Source organism: Metopolophium dirhodum, chromosome 9 (genome assembly GCF_019925205.1).
Source record: "Metopolophium dirhodum isolate CAU chromosome 9, ASM1992520v1, whole genome shotgun sequence".
Classification (NCBI taxonomy): domain Eukaryota; kingdom Metazoa; phylum Arthropoda; class Insecta; order Hemiptera; family Aphididae; genus Metopolophium; species Metopolophium dirhodum.
In genome coordinates, this window is record NC_083568.1 from 8,552,199 (window position 1) to 8,579,570 (window position 27,372).

Sequence of the window (27,372 nt, forward strand, 5' to 3'; positions counted from 1 at the left end):
CGTCACTGCAGTTTCAGGCGAAGAGCCGACTGTCTTCGAAGGAACCTCTAATATTATACATTATTTCACACGGGGGCAGTGTATATTATTATTTAGGACTGTGTGGCTTGACGAGAGAAAATTTATTAATCCCGGCTATGGACTTTATTTAAGGGGCAACAGTTAGGCAATTCCTAAACTAGGTGTCGGTTAGACCTCCGCGTAAACAGTTATTACAATATTTACAACTCGAACTGGAATGCTGACACTCGTACGCACATGCCCCGTGTCAATAATTCGATAACTGTACCTATACAATTCAATTTACGAATTTCATACGGCTATACCAAATTATTGTTATGATAAAATTAAAATTGGTCTGATTTCAATTTTTAACTTTGAAAATAAGATTTCGATTAGGTTGAAAATCTACAGGTCGTACTTAACACTTTCCGGTTTTAGTTTAATTACAATAAATTATGATTTGATATAATCCATGTTTTCAAGTTTTCAATTACAGTGCAAAATTAAATAATATGATTAAATATTTTCAAAGTGTTCCGTACAATCTATATAGACGTTTGATAAATTCAGATCTTTTTTCCTGAATTAAAATCAAACAACGTAAAGTAACTTTAATTTTAACGAAACTTTAGGTCTTTAAAATTAAAATTCGCGGTAGTAGCAAGATAGCCCCTTTAGGTTTATTTTTTTTTTAAACACTCGGCGGCCGTCGGTTTTTTGGTTTCGTCTCTTGCGAAAATTTTGCGTGTTTTTCTGCGGAGAGCTCTTTGATCTCCGAAGAGTTGTTAATAATAACTTATTATAACATTATAATAGGTCCCCCGGCCGTCCGTCGAGTTTCCTTTTCAATTAATGTATTGTAAAATTGTAACCGAATGTGCGTGTGCTCAACGGCTTTGAAATCGGAAACGACCATTGATCGTGTTTACCGCGGTATTTACCATAACGACACATTGACACAACCGTCTCGTCTGCAATAACTGTTATTAATAAAATACAACAATATTGAAGGCGATTGGTATAATATATTTTTTGTGGCACGCTTTAACTGTATTATGCAATCCTTACGGATAGGCAACACAAACGACATCGCACGTGCATTTAAAATATCGATGTTTTAACGAGGCTGACACACGTGTATTGCACGTCTTGTAATAATATTATTATTACGATATTATAATATTTTGTTTGTAAACACGTGACCGATATTCGTGATCGCCCGCCCCAACGATTTCAGAATGGGGGGGGGGGGGGGGTGTAACTGCAACCTTACCTAACCGAAATATTCGAATTGCACTCGATATAAATCATTAACTACATTTAACAACATTAACTATTCATTTTAGCTGATAATATTGGCACGTGTGTGTATCGAGTATCAATCGATTTAATAACACAACTACGTTATTATTTTCACGATTAGTACGTAACTAATTTAGAAATATATTTAAATACATATTTTTATGCTATTGATTTTGAACAGTGACTATGTAATTTTTAAATTGTAGACATTTATTAACTCTGAAAAAAAGAACTCGTTTTCATATTATTGTCTATTAGTTTAAAAATAATAAATATATTTTTATATTATCATTTTTAAATAAATTGTAGCTATATTATAATAATATATAAAAACAATAATCTTTAGATATTAAAAATACATAATATTATTATTTTTCCAGCCATCGGCTGATATTCGTTAATAAATAGGTTTCGTGTAATAATCAGAACGAGTGCATTTTCATTTTTCTGTCTCGAGTGCAATTTTGATCTTACCCTATTTCGGTTCATACACTCACTCGACGGTATTATGATAATATTATTATGTCTTTGAATCGGACGCACGTTTGTAGGATGCAGGGTGGCTCCTACAGGTTCTCGCGGCCAACTAAAATATTCCAATAACAATAATTGTATATTATGCTGTGGCATATCGAGAAACTTGGTGACCATAGGGCCTATAGGAGGTGGAGACCTCCTTAAACATGAAAATTAAATTATTTAATACCGGTGCTGCAGAAAGGGTCTGATGTTAGAAGCTAATAAAAAAATGATAATAATTGTAATAATATTGCAATCTTATTGAAAGTACTTGCAAAATGTATTTAAAACAATAGCATCGTAAACTCAAAAGTGATCTTGTCCAGCCTTCGTGCGAAAAAATTAATTTTTCAGTTTTTAAATTGAAATGCCACGTTAAAAAGCCACCCCCCCCCCCCCCCCAACATGTGCGTCGGAGGCTCCGGCCTATATACGCCGCCGATTGTAACAATGTGGTCATGCAGAGATGTATATTATAGTGCACGGGTAGTATACTGGACTAGTATGTAATGGGTATTCGCTAATGTTCGGGTCATTTGTGTAACACACGCTAATTACCCGTACGCCACATATTATTATGTACTAGGTGTGTGACAATAATAACGACGTTGCGTAATACAATTTCATAAACGAGTTAAACGACTGCGGTTGTACTAAGTACCTATACAGGTAATATAGGTACCCATTATGTGTATATATATATATTACATATTAGTATATTACATATATATATATATTAAACAAGCGGAAGATCCGCCGAAAACATTGTGATGATTGCGCAATGTCACACGCCGCGGTCGCGACGGATAACGACGATGGGTAAATCATTAGTGGCCCACGGGTTGTGTTTGTTAATAATATACATCACGACGTACGATATAATATTGTCATGAGCATTAAAAAGCAATAATATAATATTTTTATCCTTTGTTCGCAAGGCGACACGCGCGTGATTTTATAACACCTAGGTTTAATTTTATTTGTTTACATTGTAAACTTTACAACCAGATGAATACAATATATTATAATGGAGCCGCTAAAAAGAATTGTGTTATACTGCACGTGTAGTAGGATGACACCGCTATCGCAAATTAATGTTATATTGCACCTCGGGTACCTATATGTTAAATGTTTTATGCCTTACATTCGTTCGCTCAGCGTCAAGCCGGGTTCACACTACACCGTGTCGTGTAGACTGGGTGTAGTTTCGCGTTTTCATGTTTATACCAAAAATGCAATACCAACGATATGAATATTCCGCCCGATGATAACATATTAATATAATTTGGGGGCGGAGTCCCTTAAAATTCAAAGGTTGTAATATCACCATCTAAAAGTTTATTTTTACCTTTTAAATAGGTACCTAGCAATAAGTATATGTGTCTGAAAAAATATTGAAATATTGGATATTTTGGACTTATTATGACAGTTAATATATTACACAATTAAATATGTAATATTTATAATATACAAATTCTTAGTTAACATTTGGTAACTAAAATTACATTTTACCTCCATCATGGGACATTCGTTTTTCTTCTATTTAAAATAAATACAATATTCAATACTTACTTGAAACAAATATAATTAAAACAAATAATAAGAAAAATGTGATATTATTATTATCATCTTTGAAATGTTAAAATTCTAAATGGTAAGAAAAATTAAATTTTTGAAATAATTTTGAAATAAGGTACATACAGGAGGGATGACCCTAAATACGAAAAGTGTTATTTAGGACCTTTTGTTGGGATACTGGGACGCTGCAAACACATACGAGACAATCCCATGAATTACTTACTTATAATTTTCTTCTTAGAATTTCCCAACTTACAGCAAAGACTTTAAAACTGTGAATATGAGTTTTTCAAAAGAATAATATTTATTTCTAATATACCTGTGTGTATTATAAAGATAGTGATATTTTCCAGAGTTCAATAAAGTCCAGCATTGCTCGCCAGAAGGCATTTAGCGAAAATTGTTTTTGTTTTTAATTTATATTATGGCCATAATATCGAGTTATGTTCCATCATATTTTTCTAGTAAGAAGCAAGAAGTTATTATTATTTCTCAATTCTTACTATGTTCTACTATATTATTATTATTATGAAAAAGTACGATGCTGATTATTTTCCCCCTCGATCTTTAAATTTAACTAATATATACGTACGATTTCTACTATTTTTGTAATCATTTTTTTTTATTTACTCGCGATAGCTTTAAGTACCATGTAACTATGAGTGTTTCTAAGAAATAATAATGGTGTCTGATTATTAATGTTGTATGCCTGTAGTAGTTATTGCCTCATTATTATTTGATTTTTTTGTTTTTGTCATCGCGGCGTATAGTTTGTCCGCTATAATATCACCGAACTGCTGTATTATCCTATTCTTCTAAATAATATGTCGCTATCTGTATAATTTATAAAGCACTTGACCCGTTAAACGCGACATAAATAAATAATCGCGGTACGTCAACCCCGCCGAGATACAACGGGTTTTCATACCTCTGTAATGACTATTTTACAGATCGATCCGACGGGAACGGATTTAAAACGCGCTCAGCACTTTTAATGATAACCGATCGACGAGTGTACTACACACATTACACATTTAATGGCAGAATAATATAATGTTATACCCAAGTACATACACCAAAGTTCATTACACCACGACTGACGCTCGCCGTAAAACAACACAATATTTATAATTAATAATATATTAACCTCGGGTCGATGTTATACTGTAGAAAAATTCGCTCTCGTTCGAATCAATTATGGATTATTCCCAGTAGAAAGCGAAAATGTATAGTACCTACATACATATAGTAAGGTACCTACTCCTCGAAAATAGCCAATCTCTGTGCCAGCACGTCATTATACTTTTATGATATGTACGCGTTTCTCCGCGAAATAACCACATCACAAATCACATGTCTAAAAGCCAATTTCCCTTTGCAGCCATGACGTGATCGAGCTTGTGCAGAGTATCGTTTCTCGCAGAAGGTCTGCACAAATCAAATCAATCCTTTGACCTTTCTGAAAACGCACTAGCCAATGTATTTTTTTCAGCTATAGTAGAAAAAAAAACCATACAGTGCAGACGGTTTTGTTCGTATGTATAAAAGTATGCTTTTCAGTCATTATTTACAGCACGAACACTATATAATGGGTATTAAAGAAAACAAAATCAAAATAATATTATGTCACTCTTTGATCTTTTGAATTTATGTAGGTACCTTCTTATACTCGATGATTGTTTTGTACACATAATGGATATATTTTTCTAGGCTTAATTTATATAATGATTGTACTGCATAAAACGTTTAGATGCCTAATGGAAAAGTTTCCAAGCACAACACTATTAATATTATAATAGTTGTCATCCATGAATGTAGGTATTATTATATTCATTACAAAACAATTAAATATTTTTAGATAATAACATAATATTACTATATCCATTAATTATTACGTATAATAACACAACGAACAACACTATTTCCTGTACACCATACATTCATACAGTCGTTAAGACTCAATCGCCGAATTTTGATTAATTTATTAATTACAAATATTTTCAATAGTTATATTGGTACTAGTGATCTGATCATTCATATATTATTTACATCTGTGTTACGTCTATAATTAGTAAACTTAATATTATACTTTTCATAAATGGAAAGTATAAGTGTGTATCACAATTCACAGTCTACGTTGGTCGTTGACAACTAAGTACAATTTAAATGGTTATGTATTAGAAAACGTCGATAATCTGCCGATAAAATGTATTTTAATATTTAAACGATAGGTATAGTTATTGTGAGTCGTTTTACTATATACAAAACGGTGTGAACGAAAGTGTAAAATAATTATCAATCGATAAAAAGCGATCGAAACAAAATATTACAATAATAGCGAATGTTACATTGTTACGTACCCACTAATCACTATTATCAATCATTGATCTATCATTGGGATTGAATAACATTTTTGTTTTTATATTGAACTATTACGGTGAAATGATTACCTATTATGATAACAGCAGTAGCATATAATATGATATAACTACAAGGTAGTATAATATATTTTATATAACTAAATAATTCACGTTTATTCTATTCTATAAAGGTTCTTCTATAATTGTTTTTTTAAAATTAATTTAATAGATCATTTTTATTTTGGCCTAACCCATATGTAACTTTTTTTAAATAGCACGAGAAAATTGACGTATGTGCAACAGTTAAAAAATAATATAAGACTGCTAGTTGCAATGCACTATTACGAGGTCATCCCTATATATAGATATCCTGTGAAAGTGTCCGTATGACCGTATCTACAATATAGTTAGGTATATTGCAATAAAAAAAAAACGGGTAAGTTTCACGCATTTAAGTCTCTGTTCGTACATACTTACAATGATAATACTCAAATTAAATAATTTAAACAATAAAATGAATGTGTTGTCGAGACGTCCTGCTATAACGTAGCATCCGACGACGTTTCGTCGAGTCTTCTCCGATTGAAATGCAAGAAATATAAGATTGCTATTTATAAAACTGTTTTTATTTTTCCATAGCGTCTGAAGCTTAGAACAAAAATATGTTAATTACCAGTTTAACACCCATGACATTTATAAGTTAAAATTTCCGTAACCGAAAAGTGTCACGCGCACTTAACATTTGGACGCCGCGCTACGTCATGCGTGCGCAGTCGTATACAGAACGTTTCTAAATCGAAAATGTCGAATTTCTATAAAACATAATAACGATTTATGCGAAGTACAATCATCGAAACACGCAGAATAATGCAGGTTACTTTAATCTAAATACGAATACAGAATTGGTCACGCACAACCGTGGTACGCGTGCATTATGCAGCTCGTGTTGGACAAAGAAAATGATTGTGTCTGAATGTCTGAAATGGAATCGTATGTGATAAATGTTATTTTTTTTTCATCGTGTGCCTGTGTGTAATTTATAATATTATTTTCTAAGCAGTGATCATCAAGGTCTTTGATTAACGATATTATAATGTCATATTATACTTATTAGGTATCTATATAGGTACCGATATTTAATAGATATTATTGATTATCATGTATAGATTATTGATTTAAAAAGGCAGCGATTAGAAGGGCCGTGTGAACAACAAACAAAAAGATTCAATATCACGTTTTCGTACAGAACCGGGAAATTGTATTTGAAACTTCGATTTATCCGAAAACGGCTTTTAAAAACGTATCCGATTGTATGTTTAACGCTGCACAAAGGCACTCAAATGCCCTTTACAGCACCGATAATAATATGCAATACAATGTTATGAGTTCCAGTATAGTATATATATAGGCATAAGGTAGCGCAAACGCCAAACGTGCAGGGGTGTGAATGGGGCGGGCTTGGTCCCTCTCCCGAGAAAAGGCATTTCTATAATTTATATACAGATGCCGCCGCGGACGAGGATCGTTTTACCATCTCGAAAAGCCGTTTAAAAACTTGAAAACCCATACCTATACCTTTCACGCATTCGTTCGCGCTGTACACAAATGTGTGCAGTTTTAACTTTTTAATATAATATGCAGTGATGTAGTCCTAAAAAAGTTTATGGGTTCACGCCTTAATCATTGTAAAAAATAACGTCGGGGGGCTACGCCTAACATGCGTACCACAATTTTTTATAAGGGTACACGCATAAATATAAAATTAGAAGGTGGGTACACGCCCGTGTACCCTCCACTACGCCACTGATAATATGGCAGGGCACCACGATAATATGCATCTGGTGCCTGATTACTGCACGCCCGTGAAATGAAACGGCTGAATACCTTGAACCAGACCCCGCGGACGAGGGTCGTTTTACCGCCTCCAAAAGCCGTTTAAAATACTCGAAAACCCATAATATGTGTACCACCTACCTTTTACGCATTCGATCGCGCTGTATACAAATGTGTGCTTTGACGTTTTTAATATATGGCAGGGCAACACAATGATGTATGCATTTAGTGACTGCAGATCCTGATTACACGCCCGTGAAACGAAACGGCTGAATACCTTGAACGTGTACGTCGACGCGTTATAATAAATTTCATTTTTCTATATTTAAAAAGTCGCGCCAGCTACCCAAAGCCAACTTCTTGTTTCGGTACCTGTCCAACACTGTATAATGAACGGTTGTTTACTTCACTTCACGGTTTTTATTTTATTTTTATAATATTTTCGTCTTGACGACTGCGTCGGTTCCAACTGCTGCAGCTTGCAGGTGTCGTTTTTAATGATCTTTCCGGACGGATAGAACGCATCGGGGCCGGATTTAGGGGGAATAGGGGAGGCCGAGTGGGGTGCGTCAGGGGCCTCCGCAGTTTTATAACGATTATTTGACGGTAAACGGAGAAAAACATTTTTGATTTAAAGTGTAACACTCGTGTCACACAAAGTATAACACATAATAATATATAGATCTGTATTTTTTAAATTTAAAATAAGATTATCGTTAAAAAAAAATCAATACGTAGTCATAGGTTAGGTTTCCGTATTTTCCGTAGGTATTATTATAATACATGTATAATACCAATGTGTTCAAATAAATGAGTGGTGTTCTAGACAGACATGTTGTTGTGCCGTCCTCTGTGAAAATAAAGTCTAGAAAAGTTTCAGATTAAATAATTATATTTATTACTTAACAACTTTAATTTTTATTATTAACTTAAGTCACACACTCGCACTAATGCTTATAGGAGATTTCTATTTTTATAACGCTACTTCCAGTGCCGAGTTAAGATATTTGGAGACTGTAGTCTGTGGCACTAGGCACTCATTATTCTTCCCCTCCCTCAAACACACAACACAAATGATCTTAAATATTATGCATTTTCTTTATTATAAATATAATGATGACTAATAAGTAAGTACACATTGTTTTTTACGCTTCATTGTACAAATTCATAGACTTGCAAAAAAAAATAAAAGTTTTTTCAAATTAAGTATAATATGTTTTGCGGTTTTCCAAAGAGTAAGCCCGGATTTATGTTGCCGAATGGTTAATCTCCGGCACTGGTAACTTCATAAAATTATTTTACTTTCCAGATTTGATTTTTATAATAATGTACTATTAAGAAAATCTGAGAAGTAACAAGTGGTTTCCAATCGAAAAATGCACTGTCCCGTTTATTTATCTATAAATCTACCCCTGAAAGGCGTTTATAACTATTTCAGACACGGAAAGCGTCTGCCAAAGTAATACACCTACTTGACCTACCCATCCGGGATATTTTTCACCCCGATTTATAAATAAATTCACGGCGTGCCTCCCCGAAACTCATCGTCGATTGGGTGGATTGCACGCCCGGTCGACGTTTTCGGGACGGTGGAAAATCGTTTGGATTAGAATTTAGTGAGTTGCGGATGAATGGGTTCGAAAGGAAAGCGGCGATCGGTTTGCGTGCTGCTATCTGGCGGACAGAGAACGAAGAGCAAACGTCGAACATACGAACCGCCGACGGATCGACAGATGGCGTTGTCGGTATGTGTCCGGGCGCCGAATACAAATCCGATGCGTCAGTATAATAAAATTGCAATTTAAAAAAACAATATATTATTATTATAAATAAATTTAATTGCAATGCGCCACCGACGACGACACGTGCCGCGAAAAAAAAGTACGTTAAAAATATTCGCGGTCGAGTGCGACTTCTAATTATTATTATGAAAATTCAACCTTCGGCCAACGCCGTTAACTATACTCTAAATTATTGTTATTACCTATTGCTGTTGCTATTTGTTGTTATTACCATTACCGTATTATTATAGTTTAATATCGAAAACTATTATATTAAATGCGCTGAATTTCGGCGATTAAGGTACAGCCGAATGGGTATTACAATAATGAAATATTGATTAGAATAATATTGCATACGATTGGCCGCGTGAATTGAACACAGGCGGAAACGATATAACGAATTAATATAGTCAGCGATGGCGATTTGATATTTTCTATACGCTGATCATAAAATTCATGACATCAGATGTTTTTGACAGTGCCGCCGTATTTGCGGTGTGGGGGGGGGGGGTCCATGGGGTTCGTAGACCCCAAAAATACCTATGTACCTACTTAAACATCGAATATGTATTTAAATATTATATTCTGTAGCGAAGCCCCCCCACTGAATGTGTTTATAAGCTGGAGTGCTGGACCCCCTCCAAGAAAAATTCCTAAATACGCCACTGGTTTTTGGGTTGGTCGCTGTTCTGGTAAAGAATAAACCGCGAAAAAAAATACTAATTTATCAAAAGGATAATATTATGGTTTATTGTGTAACGCAAAATCGATTAATAATATAATATAATTTATTTATTATTGGTTGTCATTGCAAATGTAACGCGAAATATAGGCTCCGCGAAATCGCCAAGAAAATAATCGATATAATCGAATGGCGATTAATCGATACAACCCATAGTTACAATTAATCGATATAAATGTAGTTATTGTTTGGTTGCCACGGCAACAGTAACGGTCAGAAAAATTTCAATAAAAGAAAATCAGTGAGAAAAAATATGTCGTGTTCAGCACAAAAACATGCTACCTATACAATATCTTTAGATGATGTCAGCGCACTGTTTGTTATTTTCTCTCTCTGGCCCACAGACAAAACTTACTTGCGCAGACTCACCATTTTTTTTTTTTATGTTTTTGAGTAATCCTAAAGTTGAATCACCTATTACAAAAACGACAGAGAATAATATTTTCGAGTGTATAAAATGATCCATCGATTTGTCTAAATATTATATCAAGACAATTTAAACATTTATAAATGTACAAAATTGTTTTATTATTTTGAATGCGTCGAATACAAAGTCAAATAATAATAAAAATATAAAACCGATATTTCATACCCTCAAAAGTTTTATCCTCTATATTTTTTGCGATTTTACTCTAAGATTACTCAAAAATCATAAAAAATTTAAAATTATTTTAAATGAAAGCGTTTTATCAATGTTGCGAGTGGGTCTGAGAGAGAAAACAAATATTGTGCTGGCATTCTCTTACAGAAACAGGTGGAAAATTATTAGGTCTTAAACAGACAATACAATAACGTTAATCGCTTTATAGTACACATAATACTGTAAAACTTCCGTGTTACTAAGTCTCAACTAGCAACAATAATGAAAGTTCGTTACTTCGTTACATGAAAGTTTCACTGTGTATACCAAGATGGGCATTAACCATAGCTAAAAAGTTAAAGCTATGTTATTTTTATAGATGTTTTTAATTTAACTAGTCAAATTGAAAAGTCATAAATTAATTAAAATCGTGTTTATATTATATTATAAGAACCAGCAGCGTATAGTTAAAACGACTTTATTTTTTGATCTAGTCGTTATAATACATTGGTGTTAAATACAAACGAACAAATAAACATTCCTTGGTTTAAACATTTTGTTGACACAAACGTGTAATTGCATAAAACATTACAGCAATAGTAGGTATATGATGTGCAGTAAAAAGGCATAGTATGGAATTAATTTTAAAGTAAATAATAATGTCTAAAGTTAAAAATGTTAAAGTAACACAATATCACTATAGGTATGTGTGTGGCCCAAGTGTTAATTAAAAAAAAAATGTAATAATTTTTTTTTTGAACCGAGTTAAGTTGAGTATTTTTCTCCATTGTATTATCTAACTTTTAAACTTTTAGAGTTAAATATACTGTTTGCTTACTACTTAGAATTTAACGATCTTAACGTCGATCGAACTCAGCTTACTCGAGTTCATACTTCGTTTTCTTCGTTATAACTTGTCCATCTCCGCGTGTATTGTATAAATATATTATATTATGATCATAGCGGTCGCGAGGTTTGCTTCTCGCGCGGTTGTTATAATTTTAAATACGCCTACTGCAGTAGATATATAGATTATATAGGTATACGTATATATACCACATTACCACCTATATATATGTCTTGTAATATAATATACATAATATGTATTATATCATTGCGTGCCTTTAGAAAAAAATCGTTATCGCGTTGTTACCTACTATATGTATAGGTGTATATGTATATGGTCGTATGCACTGCTGTACGGTCGTATTTTGTGGGGAGGACTTGGTTTTTTTTTTATTACTAGTTTTTAAATTAGCACCCTCATAATTTAGGCCATTTGACATTTATGGTTAATTATATTGTTCTCAATTAATAACGAGTGTATACAGTACCTATATATAGTGAGCCATTATTGTATATTTTATACGTCATGATTATTGATTGGGGGCGGGAGTTACTCATTGCACAATCCGTGATCACGACACTAACCAAAAAAATTGGCGGCTTCGGCCCTCCAGTATCTTATTGATAACTATTGTCGCTGAGTTAGGTAGTATCGTACCTTCTACAACATATAAGTAAGACGGTAAAAGGGCGGATGACGTGGGCAGTATACAGGGCGTTTATTTTTCACCGAAATAATGTGAATTGATCACGGTTCGTTTCCGTTGAAGATACTTTGGGAACCATTGTTTTTAATTTTGAGCCAATGTGTATAATGTGCCAAGTATTACTACGTATAATAGTGCTTTGAAATTTGTAAATAATCGTCAAGACCGTACAATAATACGACTGCACTGCAGCGACAACCGTCGATATACATAAATAGGTATATGATAATTTAAGTAAACGATTTCTTTTAATTATGATGTGATTTTTAAATACTTAATGATTTAATTGTTCATTTGTTTGACTTTTGTACACTTTTATCGTTACATTTTAATATATTTAAAAACTGTTAAGGTTAAATTATACTTAACTGTGATAAAATACATTTTTTTTTTTTTGTTAATCCAATTATTATTTAATAATGAAATAGATATCTGTTAGTTGTAATACGTATATGAAATTATATACCCAACGGTTATAATATTGTTTTAATGTGGTTCAGTTGTATACACAGTACACACACATAATATTGTTATACTTTGTATTTGTTGTATTATACATGATTTCCAAACACTATTTAGCTGAAGATCTTTTTAAACATTTACATTTCGTAGCCTAATCGTGAATCGATTTTTTTTCGTTTTTGGAGACGGATTTTTAGTGGAAAACAGTACAATATCAATGGTAATCTTAAATTTCTTGTTTTACTTTGGAAAAAAATGCTCGTCAGTTCGCTTAGAAGTATCTATCCATTATCCAACGCATAATTATTTTTTTTAATTGGCACATTTTTCAAGTTTATTCTTACTATTTTTTGTCTTACCGAAAATTCATATTCTTTTAACTTCATACATTCCGGGGTAGAATTTGTTTTATCGTAATATGTCAACAAACGATTACGAATATTGCACTCACAACTTTTTTTTATTCGTAATAACATTCAAAGTTTATGTTGTGAGAGGATGTGTGAAGTGACAGGATAAAGGCGGTACAGCTGCACGCGTCTAAGCTTTAATCGTTTATAAAGAAAAAACTATTAGTTTGATATTCGTTATAATAATATTATGTGCCCTTATCGTAAAGTATCGACATACGCCGAAATGTTTACAAGCATATTCTGTTGTCGTTCGAAAAAAAAAAAAAAAAAAAAACCACTTAAGAAAAAATGCTAAAAGATTGGATAAATATGCAAAAAAAAAAAATATGGCGTTTGGATGAAAAACTATTGGAATAAAAACACTAAATAACTTAGTCTTTTGATTATTTATTTTAAAAACGCACCGGCATCGACCGAATTAACGAAAAACAGCACCGCGCTGTATATATACCCATTATATAATTATACATAATAATATGGCACGTGCCATTTTCGCCGATGTGGTTGTTCGAAAACCAACGACTATGGAAATAAAAAAGAAACGATAAACCGCCAACTGTACATTATTATAATAATAATAATAATAATAATATCGTGTACGGCTGCATGCGCTTATAGGTGCCTACATACTGGTGTCGCCATTGTTAGCGCAGGGAACGAAACCAAAACTTTATTCGAAAAAAAAATAATTCGCGTATATAATGTTATTATTAAAACATTTGCAACGCGCTCGCCAAACCGACGATAATATACGACTATGATGTTATAAATTATAATATATAACTATTATTATTATTACGCATCACATGCGAATTTTTTTTTGCAAACTCTAACCGTGGCGTTGCGTAACGACGACCGGTCCAAGTTCGCACGGCCGTCGGTTTCCCCTCTGCATAATGTATTACGATTATATAAATTAAAAAACGCGCAAAATAGCGCCGCTGCAGCCGGCTACATAGAAGACGAAATCCGGTCTCGATTGCGATATAATTTCCAATGAATGGACTTTGGTTGTCGGAAACAATGTGTCGTAGTATATAATATAGAGACACTCGGCATAGGTACTATATACACGTATAATATGCATCATAATAACCGCGTAGGCACTTCTTTATGCACCTATTTATCGTAGGTATTTATTATATTATTACTGTGAACACAAAAGTATATGATATATAAGTATATATGAGTAGATATATGTGGGCGTGGTATTCTATGGTATACCTGTATATACTAATTACTATGTATAGGATATAGGTTCTATACTATATGTACATATTACTTATATACACATAGTTAGAACGCCGGTCTACGAAATCCGTATATTATATACCTTTTGGCTTATGTCATGCATAATATATATTATATAAAAGTAAATTAAATTGTCAGTGTTCCAAGTGGCTTAGAACAAGTTGTGGATGGGGCCGGGGTGGATACACAATACATTTTAACATGACTTACATGGTATAATAAATATGGTTAATATTCGACTAAAAAGTTATCGACAATCTATACCTATTGATGGGTTAGATAGGTATGATAGTATACTAATTAATAATAAATTAATATTATAAATTAACTACCCACATACATTATAATAATACAAAACTATAATAACGACTATCGTATTTCACTAAGAGAAAATAATACGATATTTTTATTAGGTGGGTATATCTATATAATATTACATTCCCTAGGTATGTCATGTTTATACCGAGTAAATATCACTGGTAAATAAATATTATGCTGATGGAGCTTAATCCATTGTTCTTTGGAGCAGAAAGGTCATTCGCATATTTTTGTAGCCTGCAAAAGTGAAATATGTTTGATTTGAATTTAGAAATTGTACCAAATTAAAATAATTTCTACGTAACATATTATTCTATATATTTTATTTACTATCTAGGCATCATCGCCCTTACCTTACCTAACCTGACCTTTTTGGAAGTCAATGGCAATCGTTCCCTAGTCGTGATTTGCGGTGTCTTCTCAATTTATGTTTAATAATAATTATTATTAAAAATAAAATCATTTGACCCAGTTAAAATGTATGTCATACCCATCATCCATGTCCAATAATAATTTAAAGTTATAATATCTTGGTCCAATTCACACATCAAGTTTCTCCCTGAAACGCAGCTGTCAAACAGTTGCATAATTTTAACAACCCCTCCCACACACACAGCATACGTCATCCCTAAAGGTGGACCAATAGCTCGGCGGGTTGGCATCCCCCTGCCCATTTCTACCATCGGATATTATAGATGCTGTTTTAATAGCACTCGTGTACCACAAGACTAGTTTGGCGACGAAGACGCGACCATCAAAACGCTGTAGCTGCGTCGGATATCCATATCAGTGGGCGCACTGCAACAAACAATTCATCTTATTATAATTATATTATGTGCTGTCAGGAGTCATAAATTATTGTTTTTTTTTTAACCACAGTATATAAAAATCTATTCGACGGCCTACTTTGTCTCTTCATTCTCGGGATTTTAATTTATTTATAAAATGTTGATTGAAATCCACTATACTATATACGGGCGACATTGTGTGGGCGAGATAGGGCTATCGATACCTCCTGGCTCCTAGTCCGGATATCCGCTGTTGGGTCACGCGTACACTACACGACGTTTAAGGTTTTGGGCCCGGGCTATTTGTTCCTCGATCGCCACCGCACGTCCTGAAAGCACTCGGGTGGGTCGTGTTACCGTGGTCATCGCATCGTATACACGTATAATAATATAATATACGTATTATTATACCATTGTCCGCGGCACCCAAGACACTGCAGTGCTCTGTGCTCGGAATACGATTTAAAGACGACGGAAACCGTTGATTAGGATTATGCGGTAGGTATAGGTATAGGTACATATTTTATAGCCATAAAACGCGCGACCGGAATCATAACGACTGCGGTGGTAAAAAACTTCTGCGGCGTGTATAATCAGTTGTATAGTAATAATAGTATATGATATAATAATATGTGATCATCGGTTCTCGCTAAGCACATTTGCCTATTGTTGGTGCTGGGACACGTCTGCAGACGATCCGCGGGCGACACTTCGGCAGAATTCGTAATTTTTATTGACCGGCGCACTTTCGTAACGTCAATTCACACGCGGCCAAACCCGAAAAAACGCGTCGCGGGACTCGGGAACACAATTTGACCGATCCCCCGTTTATCGTTTCCAATCCGAATATATGTGTGTATGACTAATGCATCACGACATTGTTTCGGCAAACGCTCGAGAGTCAAGGACATTTTTGTCCGACCAGACAATGGTATGAAATCGCCTAATTTTTAAATAATAATAAAAAAAAAAATACCAAGCTAAAATGTTTTGAAAATACGCGTATTTCGTTTGTTGCGTTGTGCAATATTTCCTGTCCACGAGCTCGTATTATAGTCTGTGTTATAATTAATATTATAATGAAATTACATTCAATATATTATTTTGAAATTCTTTTTCGATTCTTTTTCATTTGAATTTTTTAAGGTTATATATAGGCACCTAAACTTATAAATTTTGTATTGTGGACTGCAATCTGATGTTAGCGGATTCACTCCATTGGTTGCTAGCACAAACCAACTTGTATACGGCGATGCAATGGCTCTTTACTATATTATAATTATTATATTATTCCAATGTGCATAGAAGACGACGTTATATTGAGGAAATAAACACGTTTATGTATTTGCAAAGTGCAACAAATATCGTTTTCAAACTACGTAGGTATAATATGTTCGGTAATTACCTATAACCTATACACGTGTAAATTAAATGCGTATACCTTGTAACTTGTAAGTACCTGCTTAGAATATCATAATATACCTAGGTTATAGTCACCATGTATATACTGGGGAGCTCGAAGCTATATAATATTATATCATGATACGAATTGCAATAGTGAGTATATTTTGTTTTTTTTAATCAGTTTTCCCTATTATACACCTATAATCCAATTAAAAATATGGGTTTTTTTTTATTCAATGCGTCTTACCGTGTATTTTCAAAACCATTCTTTTTTAATTCGTTGTTATTAAATAAATTATTTCTATATATAGGATGGCCACATTTATATAAATTTTTTTTTTGTCTAATTTAAACCCGTAATTTTTTTTTTCTGCGTTACCTATTTAAAATGCTTACGTATCTGACAATTTGTTTGCCTGAAAATTACAAGTTAAATTATTTATTTTCCTAAATTAATTCGAATATTGAGTTTTGCATAACTTTTCGAATTTCAAACAAAATACAAACTATATGTATTAATAATTCAAACTGCATGTTAACTCCATAAATACTTAATTTATTGTACTATATATAATTTGACATTTCATTTTTTTTTTTTTTTGGAAAATAATAAACCTTTAAATTGGATTTATTTTGCAATTAAATTTTTTAAATCACACGAAAACTATGTTATATATATATTTTTTTTTTTGGAAACCTGACACGACAATAGATACCCTATATATATATATATATGTAGTATACATTTAGGTAGATAGTTATTATAAAATAGTTACATTATGTATTTTATAATTTGCAGTACTCTAATAACACGTGCGTAATTACTATATTATTTTACTTCACCGCAGCGCCGAGGCGATGAAAAATTATAACGCCTTGATTATAAATTATTGTAACGTAGGTACACGTCAGATTAATATTAACAATTGTTTAATGATCTCGATAAATTGTATACAAGAGCCGAGGAACGTGCAATTACGATGAAACAGAAATAAGATAGAACGTATCATATTATGATATATGTATATAATGTATATTATATTATATATGTTTTGTATATTATATTCAGCAGTGTCATAGCAGCCTGCAGGAGAGGACACTAGGGGCACGTGCTTTATGCCCTCCCACGGCGTCGATATAAAAATTACAGTTAATTTTTTCTTTCCTTCGCACATAAGTATAATAATAATATCTAATATTATATTATACGGTATTCTGCAATTTACTCACGAACACATTGACGAGAATGAATTATATAAATTCGTACTTATATATGTTGTATACATGTGTTTCAATTTCATTGAAAATTCTACATATTATATTATTATATATTATGTACTGCAGGGATGACCAAAATACTTTTGAAATTGTATTTAAATAATTATTTGAATGAACGCAAAATACATAAATTTTCATCGAATAAATACCTATACGGCTATACAATAGATCATATTATTTTTAAAGAAGGAAGCTATATAATTTTTTTTTGATATTTATGAATATGTAATTATAATTATTACCTATGTAGGTAGTAATTAACTATATTAATATTATTAATAAAATTAGTAACTTTGACGAATAAATTGACGAATTGCCTTTCAAAATTACTAAACTTGAAAATGATGGTCCAAAAGTTTTGACCTAGTTGGGAATTGGGATATAAATTAAGTAGGACGTTGAAAACATTCGTTCAGCCGGGCCCGAGGAACACTTCAAACTTGTATTGAAAAGTTTCTTTATTAATGGTTAGGTTGTGCGCAAAGTGAAAATTAAAATTCGATAAGCATTTAGTATTTACTATAAGATTATGTTTTCATTAAAAATACTAAATACATTATTGAGTGGAAATACAAGATACGAAATACATTAGAAAAACACTATGTAAAACTATAGATATAAGATACAAGTGTATTTGAAATACTTCCCTTTATTCTATGCATATTACCGGTAAAAATGTAATAGCTCAGGTCGAAAAAATGATTTTTTAACAAGTGGTTTTTTTTTTCGTCATATTCATTACAACCACTACTATTGTATGACGTGATATCTGAAACTCCGTTATCACACTACACAATACTGCGCCCGTGTAGTCGAGCACCTGCACTTATCTGTAATATTACCTACGTATACAATAATTAATATCTCATTATTATTATTACATCATTTATTTAATTTTACCTGCAGTATATGCATATGTGTATAAATATCCATTATGTCATTGTTACCTATACTGGCGAAATTATATTGTTTGCCCATGTAAGTCGAATAAAAAACATGGAAAAGATTTACAAAAGTTTCTACTATTTTCAAACACATCCGGCAGGATACTAGCTGCAGCTAGACCATTATAATAATATGTATTTGATAACGTAATAAACGAGCGGTGTGCTAACCGGCACAAAATCCTGGCTATACGACACCTGCAGATACCTATTACCTATGAGTACGCCTACGTTTTATAATGTGTCTATGTGTCCCAAGACAATTACCGTGCAGATTACCAACAATATCGAAATCGAGAAAGAAGATTAGATCATTACGACATTGCCGTTATTATTATATGTTTCGTAAAACGCGTCAACGTATTAGAAATTAGAACGTATATAGGTACATATTATGCAGTCGGCAATAATATAATAATTGTTTCATATAATAGGTAGGGGTCTAGTATGTAATCCTACAGTGCCGTCCTTAAAAATAATTGCAAGGCCCCGTGCGAAAATAACTATCGAGCCCTAACATTAATTTATACTTACAATTGCCTTTAAAATACTTATACTTTTTACTATTCATAAATTAATGTATTTGAAACATATAGACCTATAAAAGAGAGATTTATAGGTCTATGACTTAAAATTAACGAACTTCAGAAGAATTGTTCATATTTCAGTAGAAGTAGAAGAAATGGTGAAGTCTTTGCACTGTACACCGAAAAAGTCGTAGCACTTACATAATTATTATATATATCTCCAATAAGAAAGTTAAGGCTAAGAACAGTGCACGCAACAAAAAAAAGCTCTCGGACTTTCTGAAAACTTACTGTACCAGTGTACCACATGGTTTTGTACTTTTGTCCAACCGTGTTTGCTCCATTATTATATATTATCTTTGACCTCAACAGATGAGTATTTACTTACTACAATATATTATATGTTGCTGTTTTATCTCTAAGGAATTCCTTCGGTATTTCTATATAAACGTTTTTAATGTTATGAGATTTTCCAATTTTTTTTTTCTGAACACGAGACCTTTCCTAGGTTTAACTGGACCGACAGAAATCGTTTAAATAACATATAATATTATAATATAAAATAAAATTATATATTATGTTTTCATCTCTGGACTCGATATCGGGAATTTCTTTTAAATTCCTCTCGATGCCTTTATACCCGGGATCGATAGTGTCGTTACCTACGTATATTATATGGCACACCGACGATGACTATATAGGTACGCGTGGTATAACATTCGATCGTTTATTGGTATATACGCGATGACGTTATGTAAAATTTCGTCGACTGCGTATAAGGTATATATCGCAATTTATTATTCTCTCTCCCCCGCGCGTTTGCGGTGTTCTTGAAAGCCTTATAACGTTAGCGTATATCATATAATATAATATAATATAATATTAAAACACGCGTGCACCTACCTAGTTTGAATATTGCGTAACCGCGATATAAAACGGCGTCCCTATTTGCCAGCGAATCGCGTACCTACCTATAATATACACATTATACGTGCGACTATACAGAACGCAGATAATGATATACATAATATTTTCTGCGGCTTATACAGGCAATAGGTATACTAAACGTGGTGCACGGACGGCATCAATCGTTCGCATATATTGTAATAATATTATAATATATTGTACGAGCGACGGTGTCACAACGCCGGGCGGGCTTTCTTCAAGTCTCTTGGAGATTTGAATTTAATCGAGTTACCGATTATTATTATTTCGTGCCCTTGGCATCAATATATATACTTGGGTATACGCGCGTATACCTCTGTTCGCAGGTTAGGTTATAATGACGGTACCCGCGGTGACATTCGCGTGCAGTATCCATGCGATACATTTTCATCGGACCCATATTATATTATAATATAATATTTTATTTTGTTATTGTAATAATATACGCGTACACGTCGTTTGTGCAGTGTACGCGACGCCGCGGCGCACTTCTCCGGCCGCGACTATATTATTATTGTAATACGTATAATAATATTCAATATTGGAAACCGCCGAATGATAAAAAAATATGTCATAATATAATACACCAGCTAGTAGCTAGGTATACACCTATATAGTGTACAACGAGATACTAAAAATATTTACAGAAACGTAAAACCTCCGGTCTGCACGCTCGTATTTTTCACGAATATACAATATCTCCGATGAAATATATTATGTAAACTTATATTTTGGTATATATCTACCTACTTACAATAATAAGCCACGCATGTACAGGTATATTCGCCTGTATAATATTATACATACACCTTTGTGACGACGCATATAACATCTGATGGATGCTGCGGTATATTTATTTCATATTATATATGCGTTGTATTTATTATAATCACAACTACAGTATTATTATTATTTTATTCCACTCGAGGTTATTTTTCACATAGGTACAATATAATAATAATAATAATAATACATACATACAAGCGATATCCTGCCTGTATATGACGTCGTATCGTGTAGAACTTGATATACATATTATATTCGCTTGTAATGAAATACATTTGTATTAAATGCTATATAACATAATCATAATATATTATTGTAGTGATTGTGCATTTGTGCATTGGCTCGTAACGGTGCGTAAAGCATAAATCACCTATATACGCCCATAATAGCATTATACGTATTATATTATTTAATTTACGTATTTTTGTTTGTCAGTGTTATACGTCTATGGTATAGGACACGAGATTAAACTATCCGCCTGTCCTACTCTATACACCTGCCATACCTAATCATTTAATAATAAAGAATTATAGTGAAACCTCTCTATTATAATGTCTAGCGTGGACACCATACCTACGGCCATGCGGGAATTAAAATTTATCGGCAAACAGAGGTTTCACTGCAGTATCTAACACCGCGTTATTTGGTCAAATCAAAATTTTTATGACTTTTTTTATTTCGTCCCGAAATATGTCATTAAAAAATAATCCCTATTGTACTAGGATATAACTAATATGTATTTATGAAATATGATGCCATTCTGACGTGTACCTAGCCTACCACTTGTCACTTGAGTCTTGGAGTCTATTAATCTCTACGGTTTTAGATAATAAAACTCTAAATGCATCTCGAAAAAAATAATTTTATGCACTTGACGAATTAATTTTTTTTTTATTATAAATGCGTTATAAATTGTACCTATTATTTTAATATTGACAATGACATTAAATCTAATGTACTAAGACTAAGCAAACAGTACAAAGTGAAATGTGCGCGTCTATAAGAAGTACCTCCATGTGACCATGTGTAATGTGTATATAATAGGTAATATTATTAATATTAACAAATCATATCTGACTACTTATATTAGTTATAAATTGGAATTTTTTGTGTCAATTTAATATTTGTAAAACAAATAACAGTATTAAAGTATAGCAAGTGAGCAAATGAGTTATGTGCTAATTAGCTTGTTAGCTTTTCAGCTTTAATAATTTAAAGTTTCACTATATTTCCATCGATCAAACGATTTCATTCAGGAATGGTCGGTATCTATATAGCGTGGTCGCCGGTCGGGGGATGGAATATAAAGAAATGGTTCTCGGAAACTGACAACAAATTTGAGAGAAAAAAGAGTTTAAAGGACTATTACTATTTTGGTATTGTTTTTCTACCGCAAAAGGGAAATATGTCAAAAAAGATGGATAAGAATCATTTCTACCAGTGTTTACCTATACTAGCCACTGATTACATTACAACACAATATTATGTCCATATAGAAAACAAAAAAAATATATTGGCTCTCGATTCTCGTGAGGTGTAAATACATTTATTATTTATGTCCTATTCTCCACATCGCCTTATAAAATAAACTTAAAGGTGTCCCTATGAAAAGATAAAAGACTAGGTAGATTTTATAGTACGTATACCTAATAATTTTGTTATGATATATATTATATTGATAACATAATATCATAAAATGTCATACTGATATAGATATCTACATAGGAGTGCTTGGAGAGACGTAGTCCACCACCCCCCGCCCAAAAAAAAAAATCATACAGCTGGTACTTAATTTATCATTTCTTCAGCAATTTAGAAAATACAGTGAATAATCATTAATAAAATATAAAAATGTATTTAAAATTGTATTTGCAACCTAACCTATATTGTATTCCTGATAAGTGAAACACGGAGCATAGATTAATACGATTAAAAGTCTATATGACACGGAGTCACGGACTATGTTAAATTACAATAATTGTGAATAATTATTGTCTTTTATATAAAAAAAAATGTGGTACTAACAATTATTAACTAACTATCAAACTATACTTGAACAAAAGTATGTTTTGATTTTGATGAATATGAGGAGGTGCCCAGTGAATTTTCTTTTATCAATACTATGTGTTCGGTATTTCAGTCTCAACAAAAAATTCAGATAATTGCGCATTTGCACAAATATATTATGTACCATAAACTATTAAGTATAAGTACTGAAGACTGTACGCAATATTTACAATTAAATGCAATATTTGTGTTGGTATTTTTTTTTTTTTAAAGAAATATAAATTTAATATAATAAAACAGCTTCCACGCTGTACTCTAAAATAATAAGACACGTCTAAAACTCTAATATTTGAAATTTATTTAAAATGTAAATTCATATATGCAAAACATCGCATAGTACCTATAATAACTACCTACCATCGTTACAACTTCCGTAGTAATCATTCTAGTTACGTTACACTGATTATCATTATATGCATTACTAAAGCATAACGATAATCTATTGTAGTCTGAAAAATATGTCAAACATTAAATATAATATATTTTTGTACAGTTAATAACATTTTGCAAAATATTCGTTTCATGTAGGTAGTACTGATACTAGGGAAAAATTTTAGAAATTATTATTATTATTATTATTATTATCCCGGTAATAATAATCATAACAATAATTGTGTAAATAAATATTGTTCAATTTATTTAATTACCTATTAGTAAAAGATAATATTTATCTATTTTAATTATTTTTTATTTTTTATTTTTAGATCCAGAATACTCTTCCGAACATGTCGGTAAGTCACAAACATTATCATACTTGTTAAATAACCAATAATATGTTAACATTAATTTGGTATATTATATTATTATATTTAGTATCTAAAACTATATTATATAACAAATATTCGTATAAGTACTAAAAATTATTATTCCTATACAACGATATTTGATATACCTAATAATATGTGATCAATAGTTTTGATGCATGAATCGTTTTACAATATTAAACAAATATTTTTAATAAAAACAAATTTGTATAGAAATGTTACATAATTCAGTCTACATGACGTGAATTTATAGATGTAAACAAGTTTTTTACCTAACCTAGTTAATTAGTTTTTCATTATTTAAACAAAAGTTAAATCTTGAAAAATAAAAATGAATGTAAATAATATTTTTATGCTAAATCTTCTCAATTCTTCTCAATTATATCTATCATTAACTGTATATTTGTCTTCTGATTTGGTTAAGTAAACATAATAATCAACTATGTATCATTGCATCACATTGTATAAATGTAATAAAAATTTAATAGCACAATTATTTTTATTTTACAATATTTTAGACTATTTGAATAGTTGTATATACAATTTAAATTAAATATATAAGATTAATGAATGAAGTTCTTTACTAAAAAGTAAAAATTAAAATAAAGTTTTATAAATATACCAATTTATTTGTAAGTAGCTGACTTTATAATGTCAGTGGCGCAACTGCTGCAACTACCGGGAGGGGTTGATTCGATCACGGGGGCATCCATAATTAACTGACACGAGGGGGTTCTGCAGGCCAAACCAGTAATAGCTTATTTTCATATTTGATTACAAATTTCACAACAAATCACAATATTTTGATAGGTATATGAAAAAAAAAGGTCACGAAATACAATCCAATACGTTAAATGTTATTAAACGAAAAATCAAAATTATCAAGGGCACAATGTGGAAATGTATAACATACAAAGACGAGTATATTATCTACTATCTGAGATCTGAATTAGTGTGCTATTCTATAGATAGTGAATAGTCACTGATGTATTGGTTAAATAATTCATGGGTATCCGGCGTATAATATACTATAAATACCTTTTTTACGTATACAAATCAAAAAATTATTTCAACAAAAAAATCTTTAAAATGTAAATAAAATATGTTTAGGTAATAGGTATACTGATTAAAATTTAATAGTAGCGCATACAATGTGTCTATGTATATGATATATTAATACAAAGTTAAAACTTAACAATTAAATACTATATACTTCTTCAATTTGAAAAAATGTGTGTATATTGATTTGTATCATGAAATTATAGTATTAGAATCTTATTAATCGACAATTGATCGACCACAAATGTTTTTTTTACTATAGGATGAGCGTGGAAGACTAATAAAAACATAAATTAAGGCTCCTTCATTAACTGAAATTACATTGGAATCCCAGTTTGTCTAGTTGCGCCACTGCTTATAATCTAATGTATTCATAAATTATGCCTCGTAATGTTTTTGGTTGTATCCGACGTGTTTACAAACATATTTTTAATAATCAGTTTATTATTAAGTATATATTATCATGTACATTAAAACATAACGCAAACGTATTTATGTTATTTCTCGTGGGGAATTACAAATCCGTTAAATCTGAACACTTAAACTTTCAATTGGGGATTTCTATGACGCAGGTCGCGGGTTAAAAAACAATTATCTTTGATTTAATTTGTTATTATCCCCAATACATATGTCAATAATGTTTACATATAATATTAACTATATATACTGTTTAGCTTTTATACACTACACAATATATTTGATACAACTTAATATTTAACCTAATAATATACACTTGACACAAGCATGACGTTTAGATTTTTTTAGATTACATATAAAATTAATTGGCAAACGTAAATTAACACATAATATCCATACCTACTTTTACCTTGTTTGAAGTATAGGCACCTATAAACTGTATTTGACGATTTATAATTTTTATGTTACAACTGAAAACGACTTAAATGTATATAACTTCGTTATAACTTATAACTCATTAGTCATTACTATATACAATGCATATCAGTAATCAGTACCTATATCACGGAGAAAAAATATTATCCTATCATTTATACCGGAAAAAAATTATATTTAAAATTTTATTTAGTTTGGTTTTTGATCAGGCATCTATAACATAAAACCTATTAAGATTTATATATACCTACACGGCTACACAAACGTTCAAAATTGAAATTTATATTGACACTTTTTCATGGAATAATATAATGATAATATTTTTTATTCAAACAGATAATATAAATGAATACTTTCTTAAACTTAAGACATAACTTATTAGTTATAACTTAGCATAATATGAAATATTATTTACCTCTCTACGTCATTAGCTAGAGTAGTAACACAGTAGCTATTTACAAAAAAAAGTAGGTAATCGTAAATAACAACAAAGGATAACTTTTTAAATCATAATACTAGAATAAACACCGCGATTTAAATAGTTATAGTAGTTATAGATAGTAATTACTAAGCTTAATTATCTAAAACGTCATCAAATTTTTGTATATATTAAGTACGAATAAATATAAACATCAAATTAATATAATATATACTTAGGTATACAGATATACGCATCAGAATATTATTATGATTTATTTAAATTGATTCCTACTCAAGTCTTTGGTAATTAAGTACCTATTGACCTACTGAATATTATATTTTAACTAATCGTCTAGTATTTTTGGTTAAAATATATATATTATGTATAATAAGTACAACTATGATATTGTATTTTAAATTTAAAAAAAAATAATGTCATATATTTGGAATTTGGATAACAGTAATATTTCATCCATAAATACATTTTCAACATATTTCTTTTATTGCAATCTACAATCAGATAACCCTTATTTAATTTGAATATAACTATATGACATATGTAAAACAGGTCACATTACAAAAAAAAAAAAAAAATAGTTGGTAATTTTATTTCAAAATCAAATATCATTTTTAAATTACCTATAATACGAGTACATTGCAGATAAGTATAGGTAGTTAAATTATTTCTAATGCCCTTTGATTGAAATCGTATTAGGTAGGTATTGCAATTGTATTCGATGCATTTTAAACTAACCATAATAATATATAAATACTTAAATATTTGCTTTTTAGCCTATCCAATTATAATAATCAGCTTTTTTTTAATGATTGTTCAAGTTTATA

At 31.3% G+C, this 27,372-nt stretch overlaps 1 protein-coding gene across 2 annotated transcripts in view; it reads left to right on the plus strand.

The window, feature by feature from the left end:
• Positions 1 to 27,372, plus strand: part of LOC132952202 (uncharacterized) — a 132,345-nt gene that overhangs the window by 70,934 nt on the left and 34,039 nt on the right. For both annotated transcript variants that reach the window (XM_061024405.1, XM_061024406.1), the window contains one exon: positions 24,139 to 24,165. In XM_061024405.1, the coding sequence (XP_060880388.1) occupies positions 24,139 to 24,165 (27 nt within the window). The remainder of the gene's footprint in view (positions 1 to 24,138; positions 24,166 to 27,372) is intronic.